The 22,349-nt window shown below is 40.1% G+C and overlaps 1 protein-coding gene across 1 annotated transcript; it reads right to left on the reverse strand.

The window, feature by feature from the left end:
• Positions 1-1,590: 1,590 nt before the first annotated feature.
• Positions 1,591-22,020, reverse strand: LOC129853872 (V-set and transmembrane domain-containing protein 4-like). Its single transcript, XM_055920340.1, has 8 exons — positions 21,585-22,020; positions 16,553-17,011; positions 4,572-4,622; positions 4,262-4,372; positions 3,873-3,906; positions 3,524-3,657; positions 3,168-3,241; positions 1,591-2,436 (listed from the first exon to the last, which is right to left on the reverse strand). Exons 1-8 carry the CDS (start codon positions 21,655-21,657, stop codon positions 2,257-2,259), a joined length of 1,116 nt encoding a protein of 371 aa, XP_055776315.1. The 5' UTR covers positions 21,658-22,020; the 3' UTR covers positions 1,591-2,256.
• Positions 22,021-22,349: the final 329 nt, after the last annotated feature.

The following is a 22,349-nucleotide window of genomic DNA, read 5'->3' on the forward strand; positions in this document are numbered from 1 at the left end:
GAACATTCTATAAACATTGAGGGAATGTTTTGTGCACCCTGATACAAACATCGTAAGAATGTCATCACAACTGGACAGATTTTGGGAACCTATGTCATGTACCCACTGTTCCCACATCCTAATTAAATATTCTGGGAAACCTTGAAGTACTCAGAACGGCTGTTCTGTTAACATACTTGCAACCTCAAAGGAATGTTTTGTGCACCGTGAAACAAATATCTGAATGTCAACACAACTGGACAGTTTTAGTGTTATAGGAACAAATATCTTGGCATATGCCCACAATGTTCCCAAAACCTAAATAAACGTTTTAGGAAATTTGAAAGAACATAAAAAATGTGTTCTGGGAAAGTTCTTGCAACATCAGGCAAATGTTTTTTCAATGTAATAACAGCATTGTAATCATCAGCACAACTGGGCAGTGTTTGTGTTTTGGCAACATATCTCTTGTCAAGCCCCCACAATGTTTCCACAACCAAAATAAATGTTAGGAACTATTAAAGACCATAAAAATAATATTCTGGGAGCGTTCTTGTAACATCAGGTGAATGTTTTTTTCACCCTAAAAGAAACATTGTATAATTATCCACACAACTGGACAGTTTTGGTGTTTTGGCGAAAATATATTTTGTGATGTCACCACAATGTTCCCACCAGACTGTTCCCACAACCTAATGAAACATTCTGGGAACCTTTTAAAGAACAGACTAAATTGTGTAATGGGAAAGTTCTTACAACGTCAGGTGAATGTTTTATACAAACACTACTGTTATGAGAACATTTGCCTCAACCTAGCGAACGTTCTGTGAACTTTTACAGAACTCATTTTGGTTTGCTGGGCTCTGTCTTTAACCTTTGAGCGTGATGCTAATTGTGCTAAGTGGAGTGGCTTAATAGACTGGAAAATAGTCCCATAACTCTCCCATAGAGCCAGCTATGACCTTCTCAGAGACAACAGTCCACGGCCGTTCTCTCTCCTCCACTGGCTTTATGATATTAAATGCCACACCGTTGGGTTCCTCAGAATAATTAAATCAAATAAATTATAGCACCTAGGCAGAACCATCTTGTAGTTTAACCCAATTATAGTGCACTGTAAAGCTAATTATTAAGCGTGATTACAATTCGTTTAATTTGAATAAATGTTCCCATTAGAGGGTTCATCCCAGTCACTGACTCCACCTCCTCCTCCTTCATATCTCTCTTCTCGCTCTCTGCCCCCGCTTTCTCTCTCTCATTCTCTCCATCCATCCCATCACTCCATCCATCCTTCACAATCTGACCTTCACAAAATGGCCTCCTCCTTCACCCCTGGTGGGCAGTAGAGCATGGAACCTCCTACCTCTGGGATGAGTCACATGTGTTTATGTCTGTGGTGTTTATGACTGGGGTGTGTTGTTGAAAATCTAGAACATAGACTGACAATGAGGAGTGCTGCTGTGCTTAAGTAAGATGTCTGTCTTTCTGTCCCGTGAGATCTCTGTGTCTATAAGCTATTTCTAGTGTTGAGCCTTAGATTTTCTGCCATATATTTGCCTGATTACCCTGATGTAGATGTGGGTCTATATGCTCAAGAGAGTCTAAAGGTCATGGACAGTTGTTTACGAACTCAAACAGTTTATTGAAACGGGAAACAAATATGAAAAGAAGGACCATATCATATGTATTTCAGGTTAAATTCAGTTCTAAAATGATGTATACAGCAATTTATATATGAAACATCTCCACAATCGTTAGATACATTAGTAGCCTATTTACACATTTCAACATTAAACAGAGTTCCAATGCTTTCTGCCTGAGCCAACTTGTTGTTTTGCCAATATGTTTGCAAGGTAATGATATACAGTAGCTAGCATGTAGCTAGCATTGTTGAATGCAGAAACAATTATTTTACACACATCTCTAACACAGAAAATCTGGCACCTAGACAAAACCACCAGCGATGCACACAAACAACACACAAAACCACATAGATATTTCATCAATAGAGCCAAAGTGTGAAGCAGGTTTATCTCATTGAGTCCTTTGTTTTGTTTAATGGATGTGGTTCAGTGAACTATGCTCTGTCTGAAACCTCGAAGGTTCGTAGCTTGTGCCAAAACTTTGGCTCAGCAGGCTAACACAGTCTATTGGCGCGCATCAATGGCCAAAAGGCAGTGCCAAAGATCCGATAAGTCTATGTACTTTATCTTGCCAGGTCGCCTACACAAAATTATGTTTTCAAACTCAAAGTTCTTTCCTGGTTAAATAAGACATCTACAGCGGTTTCTCCCGGAATAGGATCTGGGCGTAGACAGTGTCAGAGCTGGAAGGGCTGGAGGCTAGAGGCTCGGGGATGGAGAGAGAAGACGGAGAGGTGGAGGAGGGGGTTTCAGGCCTGGGACGTACTAGCTCCAACTCTGCATACGTCAGGCTGTCCTCCTCATAGACGCTCGACTGGAAGAGAGGAAAGGAGTGGAAAAGGAGAGTTAAATGTTGACATAGTTTTAACCTCTCTCCCTATCATTTGCAGTCATTTATAACAGGATAACATTTAGTATAACAGGAGAACAACGTGTAGTGGAAGAACTGGACAGGGATCTAAGGAGGGGGAATTTTGTGTAGTGGTAGATCATTCGGTATAAAAGGACCTCTATCCCATGTCCTCAGATCCCTTTCTAGTCACACTAATCCAATCAGCAATCTGCGGCGAGCGACTCTTTCAGGTCCTTCCTGGCCTATCAAATTCAGACCAGGTGAATTACAACCAATTAGAGCAACCCTTTGCTACCGACAGATTGAAAAATGATTGGTGATTCTCTGATTTTTTTGTTGTGGTCAATATTTCTATGACTGAATAAATAATTGTGTTGGGGAAGCAATAAAATTGACTAGAATTAGCAGGCTCATAACAGGGGAACAGAACACAGTAGTATAACAGCAGAGAACACACACAACAGCCCTCTGAGACCAGCTCCCTTCTTAGCTTCTATGCCCAATAACTCAATTGAAAAATATAGGAAAATGTGCTTTTAAATGTAAACCTTATACAATTTGTAACAAAAATATTAAACTCAGAAAATTATTAATAAAGGATATGACTCAGAAGGCAGAAATTCTGTAATGTAATAATATTAATGTGTTGTAATGGGCTGAGGGTGTGGGTGAACAATAAGAGGAGCTCTTACCCTAACCGGCCTCCTGGGCAGGCTCTTTAAGCGTAGAGGCTTCCTGGGACTCTGTCTCTCTGCAGCTACAGGCACTGGAACAGAATAACATGATTGATTTCTACTAGGTCGAAACTGTAATAGGTATTCTAAGTTCGGGTTTATCTAGGATTATCTATATATTCTCATAGAAATACTAGAATGGACATTCCCATTCTGGTCAACGTTCTGTGCTGGTTGCGGACCGGCGGCCAATTTGGACATAGCCATGAATGTATTGTCAAATTGCCATGGTCTAAAGGGGTTTCCCCGTTCTATTCATTATATTTGAATGCTACTGTTTTGAGGTCATTCTTGAGTACATAGATGTATTGTACCTTTCTCTGGTATGTGTGTCTCCTCTGGTTCTCTGGGTGTGTCTCTCCTGCATGCTTTGTGTCTCTTCTCCTTCCTGTGGTTTCCAGGAGACAGGCTGGAGGAGCTCATTAAACTAGTCACCGTCTCTCCAGAGCTGGGGTTACACAGGACCAGCAGGGGTTAACATTAATGGGTGTTTAAGCAGCAACGACCGTCAATCACCCTTATAAGATATAAGTTATTTTAGAAAGACGTAACTTTGGAAGTTGTCTAAATTGTATTAATCTATGATCTTCCAAGTTGTGTACAGTATTAATGTGAGCTTTAGCTATTGATCATGGAGATTATGAATTAATGGTAAAGACTTACCAGCTCTCTGGACACTTGACCAGGTAATAACTGGCTGTAGAGAAAATAAGTCAGAGTTAGGGGCTATCAGGGGGCGGCAGGTAGCCTAGTGGTTAGAGCGTTGGACCAGTAACCGAAAGGTTGATAGATTGAATCCCCGAGCTGACAAGGTAAAAATATGTCGTTCTGCCCCTGAACAAGGCGCTGTTCCTAACCCACTGTTCCTAGGCCGCCATTGAAAAAAGTGTTTGTTCTTAAATGACTTGCCTAGTTAAAATAAAGGTTAAAAAGACCAATGATGGTACAGAATTACAGTGAAACACTGTTTCTTTCTGTAAGCCAGGCACACAAGGCTACGAAACACAAGTGACGGGGAAGATAAATTGTAACCTTTGAGTGTGTGTGTGTACCTTTTTTGAGTGTATGACGTGTGTGCAGGTACTGGCAGGTGAGGACCAGCGTGAACAGGAAGATGGAGAGCAGTCCCAAGGAGCAGAGGAGCACCGCACACAAGTAGACATCTGGAACACACATACATGTTTTACTATCAAAGTGGGGACACATCTATAACACATCTGGAAGAGTAAGACAGGCACAGGAATGTCATGTTTTGATTCCAGGTTGGGTTTGTTTCTGATTAGAAAGAAGTGTAACACTAGCGCTGATGTCGTCAGTACAGGACAATGATGGGCTGAGTAAAGACATATGAGAAAACTCTACCTCCAAATAGACGCCACACTCCCTCATCGCTCCTGTCCTGTGGGATGTATACTGACATAAAAAGAGAACATTGGATACAGTAAGTGAAAAATCAAACATAAATGTCAAGTGCTTCATTTTACTCACCTGTGTGCAGGGTGGGCAGAGTTAGCACTTTTTTTAGACTTTTCAATTGGTTTCAATCGACATCAAGTGCACCTCAAGTATTTGTCATACTATTATGTGTACTGTATGTATTTGACCCAGGTCTGTACATTAGCATTTCATCTGATGTAGTCTAAGAAACTCAATGAAAACAGTAGAGTAGAGTGTTTGCTGAAGACAGAGGAAGACTGAAATATGTATGTTAGTGAAATGGTACATTCTTTGTGTGCATTCACCCATGGCAGCAGACAGACTCCCTCAGTGGTTTACAGAAATACACTGAAATACACCCAGGCCCAGACCGCCATCAGACTGAGGCAGAGAGAGATGACTGCAGGGCATGCCAAACCCACACAACCCCACAGACAGGGCTGGCTGGAGAGTGAGGGGGTTCCCCCATCTACAAGTCTACTGAGCTTGTGCGGGCGTGCACATATGAGGGTGCATGAATATGAACGTTTGTGGATTTGAGTGTGAATGTGTGTGGAAATGAGTGTGCCAGATAAGGCTTTCAGTATGAACCAAGGGCATTTAGGAGAACAGAGGAGAGGAGTGAGATTGAGGAGAGATGGTGGAGAGGAGAGATGAGAGGTGTTCTACATACTTAGCCTCTGAACCTGTAAATGGGATTTTAATATGCCTCTTTAAAAGAGGGAGTGATACAACATTAATACTGACTCACTTCAGTTAACCTGAGATGGCTTTCTATTCTTACCACCCATATAGCATATCTGCTCCAGGTACATTGAGATAATGCTGTCATGTTTCAATTTTTACCTAAATATTGACATGTACAGTATCTCAGTAATAGTTAGTGATATACTGCAGCGATAGAGCGCATACAGCTGTATTTGTCTGAACAGAGGCTAACCTTGCTGATAACTGAAGTGATGCGGAGGGCTGGCGTTCTAAGAAAGATGAGGCTTGATAGTGAGGGGCTCACACAGACACACAAACACACAGTACTAAATATTTATGTTTGAACATCTTGAAGAACGATCTGGCCTTAATGGCCATGTACTCTTATAATTTCCACCCAGCATAGCCAGAAGAGGACTGACCACCCAACAGAGCCAGGTTCCTCTCTAGGTTTCTTCCTAGGTTCCTTCCTTTCGAGGGAGTTTTTCCTAGCCACCGTGCCTCTACATCTGCATTGCTTGCTCTTTGGGGTTTTAGGCTGGCTTTCTGTAAAAGCACTTTGTGACATCTGCCGATGTTAAAAGAGCTTTATAAATACATTTATTGATTGATTGTCTCACCTACTACATACTAAAACTGCTTACTGTGTACTTATCATACTACACACTATTTATAACGTACTGTTTAGTAAAGCTGTATGTAGTAAGGAACAAATATCAAAATACTAGGCTCACCTATACTGATGATGCATTATCTAATATGCAAATGCATTGTTTACAGCCATTTGTACATTTTGGTACTGTGCATACCCTCATCTGATTATCAGCTGATAATCAGTGGTTGTCAAACACACATGGATCTGAAAAGACGATTCTCTTCATCAATAGCGTGCAGCGAATTCTACAAGATGAAACGCCGAAATGAGTATGACATCCTGGCATTTAAATCATACTCAATTTTCGAAATATCACATTGGCTACCATAAAAACGTTCTATTTTAGCATAGCCAATCAGTGTACTATTTAGAACACAAGTACGGATATTTGGACATGGTTTCATCTGTTTCTACTAGTCCTATAGCTTCTACATCAGACAGATGTGCATTGAGAATATAAAAGCATTTCTGAGGCCAGATGTTCAACCTTTTATACTGTTTGCTCTAGTCAAAAGGCAGCTGAGCGAGTGTATGTAAAAGCACCAATGATGTCATATAAACATACTGAATTAAAGATTATGTTCATGTCTATGAACAGCACTGACTGTTCTCCGCAACGTAGTTAAAAAGAGCAGAAGTCAGCATTTGGCTGCAGACAGTGGTCTGGGGTGAGTGTGTGGGCGAGAGTTGGCCATCTCTCTGCTTGCTACAGCATCTCCACTCTGACTGGTCTGGGTTAGGGTTAAGTGTGTGGGCAAGAGTTGGCTATCTGTTATAGCATATTTGTTCTGAGGTGAGTGAGTGGGCTGTCTCAGCAGGGTGTAGTCTTTGTTTTCTGACTGAAAGGGACTGAGTTGAACAGTCAACTACACTTCATCTCTCTCTCTTTCTCTCTCTCTTGATCTTCCTTCAAACTGTTTTGCGTCTATTTTTCTGCAGTAAGTACATTTCTGAGATGCCAAAGGTTTACACAAAGTTGCCAATGTATTTGCAATTGATGTAAACAAGCGACATAAAAATATGCTTAAAATGAAAACAGAAATGACCGCATTAAAAAAGTAGACTATTTTAATCAATTTAGTTATATTTCGCTATTTGTAGGCTACTGTCTGTATTTGCCTCCATATATTTTATGATGTGTAACCAAACATGTGCGCAACGATGTTCCAAATCTGTGATTTTGTGCATTTTCATAGGGTAAGCATTATAATAAGCAGCCTCAATATTTGCAGCCGTAGGTAGTAATATCTCTGTAGGAGCTGATCCGTTGTCAGTATTGTGAAATAATTATAATGTTAAGGAAAGATTTGAATGGAGAAAGCTTTCAATCCTACTCTATCATTATTGTTCCATCACTATCGGGAAACTGGGCCCGGGGCATTTTTTCATGCCACGACCCACTCATCCTGCTGTGTTGAGAATCCGGGGTCGTATTCATTGGGCATGAAAGCAGAGAAAGCAGAGAAAAAGCAGAGAAAAACAACTAACAACAACAACTACTCTCTAAGCAGAGAAAAACAACCTTATTGAAACAGGGAGGGACTACCTGAAGTGTTCCTCCAATAAGAATCATTTTCCATTGCATAATTGTTTTATTAGTCGTACAGGATTCACATGGTATACACGGTCCAGCTAAATGCTTACTTGCAGGTTCCTACTCGACAATGCAACAGCAATTAGAAATAATAAAATATAGGAATAAGAACATAAAGTAAATGGATCAGTAAAATAGAATAAACATTTTAGCATAAGTATAATACAGGAAGGCAGAAGTTATAATCCAATATTTACACATGTTTTGGGGACGGGGGATTAGGGGACAAGTGTTTAAATTATGCAGTATTTAGCAATAATAATAAGGTTTGCCGTAATGAATATAACCCCAGTCTAAATGAGGTTGCCTGGGGATCCTGGACCCAAGTACAAAAACAAGCTAGTTAGCTGACGTCAGGTAGAATTTATTTGCTAAAGACAAGTGAAAGCTAAATTATAGACTTTTTGAATTTGATGGAAACCCAGGAATTCCCTGTAATTCACAAGGAAACACTGAATGAATGGAAAAAAATAGTGTGTCTCTCCGTGAGTCTAGCTAACCCCAGTATGCTTCCATGTCTTAACAATAAGTTCACACAGTGTGTGTGTGTGTGTGTGTGTGTGTGTGTGTGTGTGTGTGTGTGTGTGTGTGTGTGTGTGTGTGTGTGTGTGTGTGTGTGTGTGTGTGTGTGTGTGTGTGTGTGTGTGTGTGTGTGTGTGTGTGTGTGTGTGTGTGTGTGTGTGTGGCGTCGGTATCGAAATTTATATATATATATATACTGTATATAGAAAACAATATACACGAGTGAGTCAGAAAGAAAAGATGAGTTGTGCAAATATAAAATGCAACTTTTACATAAAAATCACAGTCTGTAAATATTCCCATATAGTTTAAAAAAAATATGTCATGATCAAAAAGCAAGTGAGTCAACAAATGATGATTCACAAATAAATGCAAGACATTTTTTTCTGAATTACACGGAACACTTACAAACATACTATGTTTGTTATTTTGCGAACACAACAGTTGTCAAATATGTTTTCGCGAATGTGACAACATTTGTGACTCAACAGATTACTTTTGTGATTTGCATTTTATGTATTTGTGTATATATTTATGTATTTTATGTATTTGCATTACATTTGTGACTGCCCTCCCATATTTACAATTTGGCTCACATATTTCTGAGTTGCTGTGCAGATCAAAAACATGGCATGCATATTAGGACTTCCTCAGTTCTCATCATTCCTTTAAGGCATTTTTTTTTTTAATGAACATATGGAATATTTAGTTTTAGGTATAAGTATAATATGTGTTGATGCATTTTACATTGTCCATGATTTGTACTTAATAACTATTCACACAGGGTCTTTCTCAAAATGTATACTATTGTGCTCCGAGCACAAAAAGTGGAGCATGGGAGGGTCAGAGTATGAGTCCAAATCAAAGTACGCAAAACGGAGCACGGAGGGCACTTCTCGAATGTGTACTTATTTTTGAAGCATGCAGCGATGCAAGCTTCAACGGAAAGTATGGAAAGAAATATGACGCAACCACCAGAAGAGGCACGACTTGATGTACTGCAGTTCTCCACCTGCAAGAAGTCATTTTCAGTCAGCCCATCTTTGGACACTCCCGGTAAGTAAAACACTACAATGTCACACATGCTATGAGATCCTCTTGAGTGCAGTAGTGTAGTGGGCGATATACGCAGGTCCTACTTATGCGTATCAAAGTAGTGTATCGGAGGTATATGCCGTATCAATTATGTAGTACAATAGAAAATCATGCACAAAGTAGTCTAAACAATTGCAAAGTATGTGAAATAATCTCAGCAAAAAAAGAAACAACCCTTTTTCAGGACCCTGTCTTTCAAAGATAATTTGTAAAAATCCAAATAACTTTACAGATCTTCATTGTAAAGGGACGAAACACTGTTTCCTTTGCTTGTTCATTGAACCATAAACAATTAATGAACATGCACCTGTGGAACGGTCGTTAAGACACTAACAGCTTACAGAGGGTAGGCAATTAAGGTCAAAGTTATGAAAACGTAGGACACTAAAGAGGCCTTTCTACTAACTGAAAAACACCAAAAGAAAGATGCCCAGGGTCCCTGCTCATCTGTGTGAATGTGCCTTATGCATGCTGCAAGGAGGCATGAGGACTGCAGATGTGGCCAGGGCAATAAATTGCAATGTCCGTACTGTGAGACGCCTAAGACAACGCTACAGGGAAACAGGACAGACAGCTGATTGTCCTCGCAGTGGCAGACCACGTGTATCAACACCTGCACAGGATCGGTATATCCGAACATCACACCTGCGCGACAGGTACAGAATGGCAACAACTGCCCGAGTTACACCAAGAACGTACAATCCCTCCATCAGTGCTCAGACTGTCCGCAATAGGCTGAGAGAGGATGGACTGAGGGCTTCTTGGCCTGTTGTAAGGCAGGTCCTCACCAGACATCATCTGCAACAACGTTGTCTATGGGCACAAACCCACCATCGCTGGACCAGAGAGGACTGGCAAAAAGTGCTCTTCACTGACAAGTCGCGGTTTTGTCTCACCGGGAGTGATGGTCGGATTCGCGTTTATCGTTGAAGGAATGAGTGTTACACCGAGGCCTGTAATCTGGAGCGGGATCGATTTGGAGGTGGAGGGTCCTTCATGGTCTGGTGCGGTGTGTCACAGCATCATCGGACTGAGCTTGTTGTCATTGCAGGTAATCAACGCTGTGCGTTACAGGGAAGACATCCTCCTCCCTCATTTGTTACCCTTTCTGCAGGTTCATCCTGACATGACCCTCCAGCATGACAATGCCACCAGCCATGCTGCTCGTTTTGTGCGTGATTTCCTGCAAGACAGGAATGTCAGTGTTCTGCCATGGCCAGCAAAGAGCCCGGATCTCAATCCCATTGAGCACGTCTAGGACCTGTTGGATCGGAGGGTGAGGGCTAGGGCCATTCCCCCAGAAATGTACGGGAACTTGCAGGTGCCTTGGTGGAAGAGTGGGGTAACATCTCACAGCAAGAACTGGCAAATCTGGTGTAGTCCATGAGGAGGAGATGCACTGCAGTACTTAATGCAGCTGGTGGCCACACCAGATACTGACTGTTACTTTTGATTTTGATCCCCCTTTGTTCAGGGACACATTATTCCATTTCTGTTAGTCATATGTCTGTGGAACTTGTTCAGTTTATGTCTCAGTTGTTGAATCTTGTTATGTTCACACAAATATTTCCACATGTTAAGTTTGCTGAAAATAAATGCAGTTGAGAGTGAGAGGACATTTCTTTTTTTGCTGTTGATATTCAAATGCGTGCCGCACACATAACCTAGTTTCAGCGGAATAACATCTGTCATGCAGCAAGAGTGCGCATTTGCAGGTTGTTGCATAGAACAACTCAAGAGAAAAACAACAGTAGCCGGTGGGGTAGGTGGGAAAGACGGTGGAACTTCTGATTTTGACAAACTAACTAACGCAACAATGGGTACGCAAACAGGTATTGACATTTTTTTTTTAAAAGAGGTAGATCAACTTTTATACTGCAGATAGATTGTAGCTTCCATCAATGTAATTGTCTGCATCATTTCCAATTCCTCATATATATATATATTTAATGTATAAAGCTGTCATCGAGGCAAAGGGTGGCTATTTGAAGAATCTCAAATATAAAATATATTTTGATTTGTTTAACACTTTTTTGGTTACTACATGAATCCATTTGTGTTATTTCATAGTTTTGATGTCTTCACTATTATTCTACAATGTACACAATTGTAAAATAAAGAAAAACGCTTGAATGAGTAGGTGTTCTTAAAATTTTGACCGGTATTGCATAAATATACAGTTGAAGTCGGAAGTTTACATACACCTTAGCCAAATACATTTAAACTCAGTTTTTCACAATTGCTGACTTTTAATCCTAGTAAAATTTCCCTGTCTTTGGTCAGTTAGGATTACCACTTTATTTTTAGAATGTGGAATGTCAGAGTAATAGTAGAGAGAATTATTTATTTCATCTTTGATTTCTTTCATCACATTCCCAGTGAGTCAGAAGTTTACATACACTCAATTAGTATTTGGTAGCATTGCCTATAAATTGTATAAATTGGGTCAAACGTTTCAGGTAGCCTTCCAAAAGCTTCCCACAATAAATTGGGTGAATTTTGGCCCATTCCTCCTGACAGAGCTGGTGTAACTGAGTCAGGTTTGTAGGCCTCCTTGCTCGTACACGCTATTTCAGTTCTACCCACAAATTTTCTATAGAATTGAGGTGATGGCTTTGTGATGGCCACTCCAATACCTTGACTTTGTTGTCCTTAAGCCATTTTGCCACAACTTTGGAAGTATGCTTGGGGTCATTGTCCATTTGGAAGACCCATTTGCGACCAAGCTTTAACCGCTTGACTGATGTCTTGAAATGTTGCTTCAATATATCCACATAATTTTCCTACCTCATGATGCCATCAATTTTGTGAAATGCGCCAGACCCTCCTGCAGCAAGCACCCCCACAACATGATGCTGCCACCCCCGTGCGTCACGTTTGGGATGGTGTTCTTCGGCTTGCAAGCCTACGCATTTTCCTCCAAACATAACGATGGTCATTACGGCCAAACAGTTCTATTTTTGTTTAATATTGTCCCATTTGCTAACTGATGGTAGGCTACACTGAGACACCAACGACACTAGTCTGTCATATGGCCTTACCCCCAATCCATCTCCTTAATGCTGAGTGCCAAGCAAAGAGGCATCAGGTCACATTTATTTAGTCTTTAGTATGACTCAACCAGAGATCGAAGCCCCACCCTTCCAATCTTAGGGTGGACACTCTACCACTTTGCCACTGATTTGCTGCTACTGTTAAAGTCACTGTAATAGTAGCAGTAGTAGTAGTATAGAATACCCAAAGTCACATTGCAATAGTAGTAGTCTTAGTTGTAGGACTGTAGAAGTTGTGTAGAAGGAGGAACTGAGGAAGTTTGGTTTGAGAACTGAGGATGTCCTAGTATGGATGCCGTACCATTAATCTGTGCAAACCGATCTGTTAAACGCAACTCACAAATCAGTGAGCCAACTTACATACTTGTACACAGTATAAATTCTGATTGGCTTGAAGGCCATTCTAGAGTGTGCATTATTTCCCTATAATGCACGGTATCGTTCAATGGCTATGAAGTTCATTCTTACAGTATATTTAAGCTGCTTTTCAAAGCATAATTGAAGACATTATTGGCATTGTTGAATTCTCTTTTCATAATAGCAACAAGGACTGATAGTTTGGTTAGTTAAGCTTACCAAGGCAACTCCTGTAGCTATCACACAACGTGCTAGCTACTTCAGTGGATGTTGAACACATTTCTACCAGCAAATTAACACATTTCTAGAGGGGCTCTATACGTTCTGGGAAAAATAATGCAACTCCGTGGAAGATGAGTTCCACTCCGTTGACACGCCATGGAAAACATTCCACGTCATTCATTATTTTCCATATAAGGCATAGCCCCTCATTGATTATCCCTTACTAATATACCAATAAAAAAGAGGTTTCCAAACCTCTCTGCCAATAACAGTTAGTTTTCAGTTTTCCCCCTTCCCACTCCCCGATACTCCTAGCAAAATTCATGCTTGAGATATTGCTATTTGCTAAGAATACCTTTTTGTTTCTTTTTGACCATTTTCATTTATAACAATCACAGTAAGGTACTTAATTGTTATCCAGAAATGATATGATATTGAGGTAAAAATGGCTGCATTGGACCTTTAAAAGTGCGTAAAGTTTATTCGTTCCTCTTAAGACTTAGCCGCACCCCACCCACACATGTAAACACATGAGTCAGCATGGCTTTGTCTTCCAGAAAGTGTTATCTGGCAGCAATTAAAGCTGTTTGTCACGCCCTGGCCTTAGTTATCTTTGTTTTCTTTATTATTTTGGTTAGGTCAGGGTGTGACATGGGGGATTTATGTATTTTATCTAGTCTAGGGGTTTTGTAGGTTTATGGGGTGTGTTCTTGTCTAGGTGTTTGTATGTCTATGGTTGCCTAGATTGGTTCTCAATTAGAGGCAGCTGTTTATCATTGTCCCTGATTGGGAACCATATTTAGGCAGCCATATTCTTTAGGGATTTTGTGGGTTATTGTCTATGTAAGTTGCCTGTGTCTGCACTTGTTTAATATATAGCTTCACGTTTGTTTGTTGTTTTGCATAGTTTGTTTAAGTGTTCTTCGTTTTGTTAAATAAATAGAATGTATTCTTATCATGCTGCGCCTTGGTCCTCCTCTCTTTCTCCCGATGACGATCGGGACACTGAGTCTTTCTGAGTCTCTAAGAGCTTTCCACACCTGGATTATGCAACATTTGCCAGTATTCTTTTCAAAATTTGTCAAACTCCGTCATATTGGTGGTTGATCATTGCTAGTCAACCATTTACAGGTCTTGCTATAGAATTAAGCCTTTTTTAAGCAGATTTAAAATTTAAAAAAAACTATAACTCGGACACTCAGGAACATTCACGGTCTTCAGTGTATATTTGGCCTTGTGTTTTAGGTAATTTTTCTGCTGAAAGGTGAAATCATCTCCCAGTGTTTGATGGAAAGCAGACTGAACCAGGTTTTCCTCTAGGAAGTCCATTTTGTTCATTTTTTATCCTGAAAAACTGCCCAGGCCTTAACTCTATTACATTTATTTTTTATCCTGAAAAACTACCCAGTCATAAATGATTACAAGCATACCCATAACATGATGCAGCTATCACCATGCTTGAAAATATGGAGTGGTACTCAGTGTGTTGTATTGGATTTGACCCAAACATAATTATTTGTATTCAGACATTGGTATTGTAGTGCCTTGTTGCAATTTTAAAATTCTGTACAGGCTTCCTTCTTTTCATTCTGTCAATTAGGTTAGTATTGTGGAGTAATTACAATGTTGTTGATTCATCCTCAGTTTTCTCCTATCACAGCCTTTATACTCTTTAACGATTTTAAAGTCACCATTGGGCTAATGGTGAAACCACTGAACGGTTTCCTTCTTTACCGGCAACTGAGTTAGGAAGGACGCCTGTATCTTTGTAGTGATGTATCGCCTGTATCTTTGTAGTGGATGTATTGATACATCATTCAAAGTGTAATTAATAACTTTTCCATGCTCAAAGGGATATTCAATGTCTGCTTTTTAAATGTTTACCCATCTACCAACAGGTGCCCTTCTTTGTGAGGCATTGGAAAACCTCCCTGGTCTTTGTGGTTGAATCTGTGTTTGAAATGCACTGCTTGACTTAGGGACCTTACAGATAATTCTATGTGTGGGGTACAGAGATGAGATAGTCATTCAAAACTCATGCTAAACACTATTATTCCACACAAAGTGAGTCCATGAAACTTATGTGACTTGTTAAGCAAATCTTTACTCCTGAACTTATTTAGGCTTGCCATAACAAAGGGGTTAAATACTTATTGACTCAAGACATTTCACCATTTCACTTTTAATTCATTTGTAAAAATAAATAAAAAATCCCAAAACATAATTTAACTTTGTGTAACGGCAGTCTACTTCGTCCTCCTCCTCAGACGAGGAGAGGCGAGAAGGATCAGAGGACCAATGTGCAGCGTGGTAATTTGACATAATGAATTTAATTAGACAAAACAAAAACACTATACAAAAGAACATACCGTCACAGTCCTAGCTGGTGCAGAACACAAACACAGAGACAGGAAACAACCACCCACAATCCCCAACACAAAACAAGCCACCTATATATGATTCTCAATCAGGGACAACGATTGACAGCTGTCTCTGATTGAGAACCATATCAGGCTGAACATAGAAACAGACGAACTAGACACACAACATAGAATTCCCACCCAGGTCACGTCCTGACCAACACTAAACAAGCAAAACACATAAGAACTCTGGTCAGGACGTTACACTTTGACATTATGGGGTACTTACTGTCTATAGGCCAGTGACAATTTAATCAATTTTAAATTCAGTCTGTAAACCAACAGAATGTGGAGAAAGTCAACAGAAAGTCAATACTTTCTGCAGGCACTGTATATACTGACTAAGGAAGCCTGTGACATGACAGACCAATCAGCACTCATATCTCGGCATGTCCAACCACTCCACTATTTCAACCAGGAAGGATCCTTTCTTTCTCGCTGTATAGCGCAGTGCTTTCTACTGAGCTAAATTAGGCTCAACTTAACATTTGTATACATATTTTCGTATCCTATTCAAGTTTGTAAGTAAGCGACATGAAAGTTCAAGAAGGCATTTTTCTGCAAAACAGCCCTACTGTGAAGTAGGAACTGGCGTCAAACGCCTCAGATCCTGTAACCTGTCACAAATGTTTTCATATTCACAATGTGTTTGCAAGGTAAGAAATATACTACAGTAGTAATGTGCTGTGTTAATCAGAAAAAAATCTGTCTTGCATTTTTTAGGAAATCAGCATTTGTTTTTGACCAATTTTGCTTTTGGATCATGGCATATGTTTGTGAAACTATATGGGTATATTTAAAGACTCAGATTTTTATTTAAAATGTCATTCTTAATTTGCACAAGACATCTTTTGTTTGTGACTCACTACTCATATATTTTTAACATTTTGATATAAATCTATCTCCATACATTGGTCCCAGGTCTCCCCATGCTTCATATTGTTAGCCTCCAGGCCTGTTAACTGTACGTTGGCAGGATAATCTTGTAGGGTGGAAATGATTGTGTGTGTATACACAAGTAGATCATTTTACTGGCAGTCAGTTATCTGTGGCATAACAACCAGGGTCAGGAAAGCTCTATTCTGAGAGCTGTGACTGACTAGAGGTAACCTCGCTCTGATTTTGAGCTGAAGGAAACAGCTGTGTAACTGACCTTGAGACCATCCTTCTTTACATAGCCATAGAGCAGTCCTGGGCAGTAACACACACACACACACAAGCACATGAACACACCCATAGGTACACATGAAAAAACACACACACAACTCACATTCTCTTACCAGTGAGCTGGGCTGCAGAGGTGCCATTAGACGAAGCCTTCCAGCTGTTTCTGTGTCTGCGTATCTCCTGGACCCTGCAGGTGTAGAACCCTCGGTCCCTTCGAGTCACATTCAGAACCAGCAGTCCGTACACCTCTCCCTCCTCTGTCCTTCCCTCTCTCCCCTCCCTCTCCTCATACAGATGGAACTTGGGCTGGGAGAACCGGAAACTGTAGTTCCCATAGATCTGTATCTTCTTCATGGTCAACTTCACAATCAGCTGTTCAGGAAGAGGAGGAGAGGGGGATGGAGGGAGAGGAGCGAAAGAGGGAGGAGGAGGAGAGAAGAGCCATCGGAGGACGAGGAAGCTGTTGCTCCTCTTCTTCTGGGAGACGAGGCAGGACAGGGTCAGGTTCTCACCCTCCCTAACCATGACAACTGGCCCAGGGGTCACGGTCACGTTCAGGGCCTCACACACACCTGTGGGGACAAACATACACATACACACACACACACACACCACACACCACACACACACACACACACACACACATGCATGCATGCACGCATACACACCCACACACACACCTACTCAGAGATTGTACTGACACTATTGCTCAAATCTAATCTATCTGCGATTCTAAATACATTATCACCTCTTGAATAACAACTGTGACATTCATACTGGCTTATCAGTACATTTATACATAAATAGACATCCAGACAGGGCCTGGAGAGGTTTAAGAGAGGTCCATAGAGTTTGACTTGTTTACAGACTGTACACTTTCTAAAGGGGGGTTGTGTGTTGATGCCCAGTGCTACCAGCTGGGTCAGGTTTGTTCAGGGGAGTCAGTCTGTCTGGAAACAATATGGACAATTTGCCAGAGGAGACAGAACAGCTACAGGTGGAACACATGTATCTACTGTACACTGAGAGAAAGGGGGAAGAGAGAGAAATACAACAGGATAACAAGGACCATCTGTGTTCCGTAAATAGTGTGTGTGTATGTGAGTGAGAGAGAGAGAGAGAGAGAGAGAGAGAGAGAGAGAGAGAGAGAGAGAGAGAGAGAGAGAGAGAGAGAGAGAGAGACAAAGAGACAGAGAGACAGAGAGAGAGTGTTTACTATAGAGCTTTAGTCTTGTTAATATTTCCTACCCCTAGTAACCCTACAGTCTGTCCATGGCCTGAGTGTTCATATGTTACACATTTCAGACAGGAAATGCCACGTACTAAATTAACCATTTATAAGAAAGATCACAATACATGCAATATGTTAGTCTGGCGGTAGGCTCTGCTAATTCAGGGTAGCTCACTGCCAGAGCATGCATATTGTTAAGATAATAATAATTACAGGCATAGAGCATGCTATACCATTGCAGGAAGGAAACACAGAACCAAAAAGGTGGAGGCTGGGTTGAGTGGTGGGAAAGCAAGTAACAGACATGCGTGCGAGTGATGCATGTTCCTGCAATAGCATGTCACCGAGAACACCAGTGCATAGTTTGCGCATGGCAGCCATCAGAGAAGTGTGTGCAGAACCTGGTGGACTAAATAGACTGCCATATTAACGAGGAGTGATGAATCTAATTGGTGCAATTGATGCTATCAGCTGATGCCAAAACTCTGGTTTCCTGTATGAACTAGCGCTGCGCATCATGCACATATGTTTACGTCATAACCACTAAAGGCTATATGATGTATGTTCACTGTAAATATTGGTCCCATCATCTGATAAGTTACATCTGTAAAAGAAAAAAAAAAACTTTTAGTTTCAACTAATTATCATTAAGTAACTGGTTCCACAGGCTTTTTTTTGTTTACTCAACAGTTCGGTGTTATCTGCAACAAAAAAAAGTATATTAAAAATTATATGTTTGTTTAACTTGTCTATTCATTCAAGTATGAATTATTATTTGTGCATCATACCTAAAAATTGCTGTGGAATTAGTTACACACACAGTGCTTTTAACATAAAATATTTTCAATTTACATATTTGACACACAGTACATTACTATATTGCACATGCTCATTTAACCAGTAATTAATATTCAAAATGTTTTCACCTGGGAGTTGAACTCACAACCTCTTGATTCACAGCATTCCAATCTTCCTGCTACACAACCATGTCTGTGTCAATGACTGATTTCACCTGTGTTGCTACACTTAGCAGTTCAAAGTAAATCTCAGCTCTGTTAAATGTACACTCAAGAAAAATGATTTTATTTATCATAGTGATTAAGGAGTAACATTAAACTGAATAATGTGACAACTATACAGAAAAAAAATGTAATTGCTGAAATAAGTCAATGATGAGAGAATAGTAAGATTAACAGAAAATGAGCACAGACATAGTGGTGTAGCAGCAATATGACAATGCCTTGAGCCAAGAGATTGTGAGTTCAAGTCCAAGGTGAGGAAATGTTGAATAGTAATTACTGTATAAATTGTAGGATGACCTGAAATATTCAGCTTTTACAAAACGTGATGCTGTTTTCAAATGAAACACAATACCTTGCTCTTGTTAAAGCTTAAGAATTTATTATTTTTTTTCATGTAAGTTGAAAGCTTTGTATGTTAAAAGCCCTGTATGTGTAACTAGTTACATTAGCCTTTTCTTAGTTAAGATGCTCAGATAATAATTTATAATTGAATGAACAGACAAATTGAGTAAACATATCATTTAAAATGTACTGCATTTTTGTCTAAGTTTTCTCAAGTTGGAGCTAAGTCTTGGCAAACTAAAGTTTTTTTTAGTTTAGGTAACACTTAGACCGAAAAGTTGAATTAACAACAAAATGGCTGTGGAACCAGTTACTTAAGAATAATTAGTTGAAACAACTAGATTTATTTTGCAGTGTATGTACGGAATATCTTTATGTCATAACCATGTTCATATGTTGTCCATAACCACGCCATAGAGACAAAAGCCCACAGGTCATCATACATGGGCTCTGGTCAAAGTAGTGCACTATTCGGGAATAGGGTGCAATTTGGGACAAAGACAGAATGACACAGTGAAGTCAGAACAAGGGCTGAATTCAACCAAACCACAGCCATGTCTGCGCTGTTTCTTTGTTTACAAAACCAGTGCACGCACACACACACAAATAGACACGCACGCACATCTCTGTAGCTCAGTTGGTAGAGCATGGCGCTTGGAACGCCAGGATAGTGGGTTCCACCCATATGTAAAACATGTATGCACAAATGACTGTAAGTCACTTTGGATAAAAGCATCTGCTTAATGGAATATACTATATATATGTATATATATATATATATATATATATATATATATATATATATATATATATATATACCTAGCTTATATACTTTCGATATGTGGTTGATTTTGAGATGCTTGCACTCTGAACTTCAAAACTCATATATGAGGAGTTAGTGACTGCTTATCTGCTGTTGCTGACAGATGGTAGATGCAGTGCCTTGCAAAAGTATAACAAAGTGGGATTAAAATGAATTGAACTTTGATTTTCCTTCGGCAACAATCTACACAAAATACTCTGTAATGTTAAAGTGGAAGGGAAGTTCATAACTAAAATAGAGTCATTGCATAAGTATTCAGACCCTTTGTTTAGGCAAGCCTAAATGAGTTCAGGAGTAACACGTGGCTTAACAAATGACATAATAAGTTACATGGAGTCACACTGTGTGAAATAATAGGGGTTGACAGGATTTTTGAATGACTAAACGTTCCTCTGTCCCCCATACATCCAACATCTGTAAGGTCAATCAGTCAACTATTGAATTTCAAGCACAGATTCAACTACAAAGACCAGGGAGCTTTTTGAAAGCCTCATAAAAAAAGGCAGTGATTGGTAGATGGGTAACAATAACAAATCAGACATTTATTATTTCTTCATGCATGGTCAAGTTAATAATTATGCTGTGGATCATATATTAAACCACCCAGACACATCAAAGATAGTCATCCTTCTGAACTGAGCTGCAGGACAGGAATTAAACTGCTCCAGGGATGTGATGGGAGAAAACTAGTGACTCCACAATAATGACCTAAATGACACGGTGAAAAGAAGAATAGAAATATACAAAATATGCCAAAACATGCATCTTCAATGCAACAAGTCACTAAAGTAATACTGCAAAAAAAAAACATGGTAAAGGAATACACTTTTTGGCCTAATTGCAAAGCCTTGTGTTTGGGGTAAACACAACACATCACTGAGTAACTGCCTCCTTATTTTCTAACATGGTGGCTGTGTCATGGTATAGGTATGCTTTACATCAGCAAATACTGGGCGGTTTTTAGGATTAAAAGAAACGGGATGGCTCTAAGCACAGTCTGCTTTAGTCTGCTTTACACCAGAAACTGAGAGAATAATTCACCTTTAAGCAGGACAATAACCTCCAACACAAGGCGAAATCTAAACTGGAGTTGCTTACCAAGAAGACAGTGAATGTTCCTGAGCGGGCAAGTTATAGTATTGACTTAAATCTGCTTGAAAGTCTATGGCAAGACTTGATCCCCAACATCTTGACAGAGCTTGAAGAATTTTGAAAAGAATAATGGGAAAATATTTCACAATCCAGGTGTGCAAAGCAAGTATATACTTACCCAAGAAGACTCATAGCTGCAATCAATGCCATAGGTGATTCTAAAATGTATTTGATGCATGGAGCCATATTTTAGGTATTTAATTTCTATTAATACATTTTTTTATTAAGAGGTTCTTCAACAATTCCAATTAAATACATTTTTATCCCCTTTGTAACACAATAAAATGTGAAGAAATCCAAGGCGTCTGTATAGGGTTCTGTTTTGTTAATGTCAGAATGTTTGTATGGGATAACATATAAAACAGTGGCCTGACAAAGTACTGTATAAGTTCACATGGTTGAGAGTTAAGAGCATCCTGACAATTCAAACTCAAGAATGTGCAAAAGTATTTATTTGTGTATCCCTACTTATACAGAGATAAATTAACAGCAAGTAAGTACAGAGTAGTAGTATGTTAGTACACAGGTAGTACAGTATGTGAATACAGTGGTAGTATGTAAGTAGAGCACCTTACCTGCTATGAGAGCTCTAGTCAAGAGAACATACATTACAGAGGAGAAGTTCATTTCCACAGTCAACCAATCCATAAACGCACACTGCACCTATACAATAAACGACGCAATAGAACAAGATGTAGCTATACATCTAGACACAGCCACATAACAACTCTCCAGTAGTTACACCATCCTCCAGAGCCCAGGCCACCATCTAGCCTACTCTACTTTTCTCTCTTTTTGTCTCTTCTCTCTCATTTTCTTTCTCCGTTCCCAAAATGTGTGTGTAATAAGAAACAGTACATGCTCTGTTCTCACTTAGAAACTCCCCTCAGTTCTTTCTTTCTCGTTCTCGCTCTCTCTCTCTCTCCTTCCCCTGTTAAATGTAGGGAAATGTCGTTTCCTGAGTGGTGTTTTGGAACAGCCGCAGATTTCCAGCCGAAGCTGCCTAAGAAGCATTAGGCAGGCCTAGCGGGCATCTGTTTGTGTGTGTGTGTGTGTGTGCGTGTGTGTGTGTGTGTGTGTGTGTGTGTGTGTGTGTGTGTGTGTGTGTGTGTGTGTGTGTGTGTGTGTGTGTGTGTGTGTGTGTGTGTGTGTGTGTGTGTGTGTGTGTTCGTGCGTGCGTGCGTGAGCGTGACTTGTGTCTGTGTCTGTGTCTGTCTCTCCAACAGAGTGGCAAGGTTAGTCTCAGGCTGTGGTCAGACTGGTCCAGTAGACTACAGGCCTGCTGGTTTAATGGCCAGGCTAAAGTGCTGAGCTAGTATTACTGCTGGCTCTAGGCCATG

This window comes from Salvelinus fontinalis, chromosome 1 (genome assembly GCF_029448725.1).
Source record: "Salvelinus fontinalis isolate EN_2023a chromosome 1, ASM2944872v1, whole genome shotgun sequence".
Classification (NCBI taxonomy): Eukaryota; Metazoa; Chordata; class Actinopteri; order Salmoniformes; family Salmonidae; genus Salvelinus; species Salvelinus fontinalis.

Coding starts and splice junctions, on each gene's coding strand:
- LOC129853872 (XM_055920340.1), bottom strand. CDS start 21,657: ATGGATTGGTTGACTGTGGAAATGAACTTCTCCTCTGTAATGTATGTT. Junction 4,623..16,552: donor CTCTGCAGCCCAGCTCACTG/GTAAGAGAATGT, acceptor TTTTTATGTCAG/TATACATCCCACAGGACAGG. Junction 2,437..3,167: donor TGCCCAGGAGGCCGGTTAGG/GTAAGAGCTCCT, acceptor CCTCTCTTCCAG/TCGAGCGTCTATGAGGAGGA.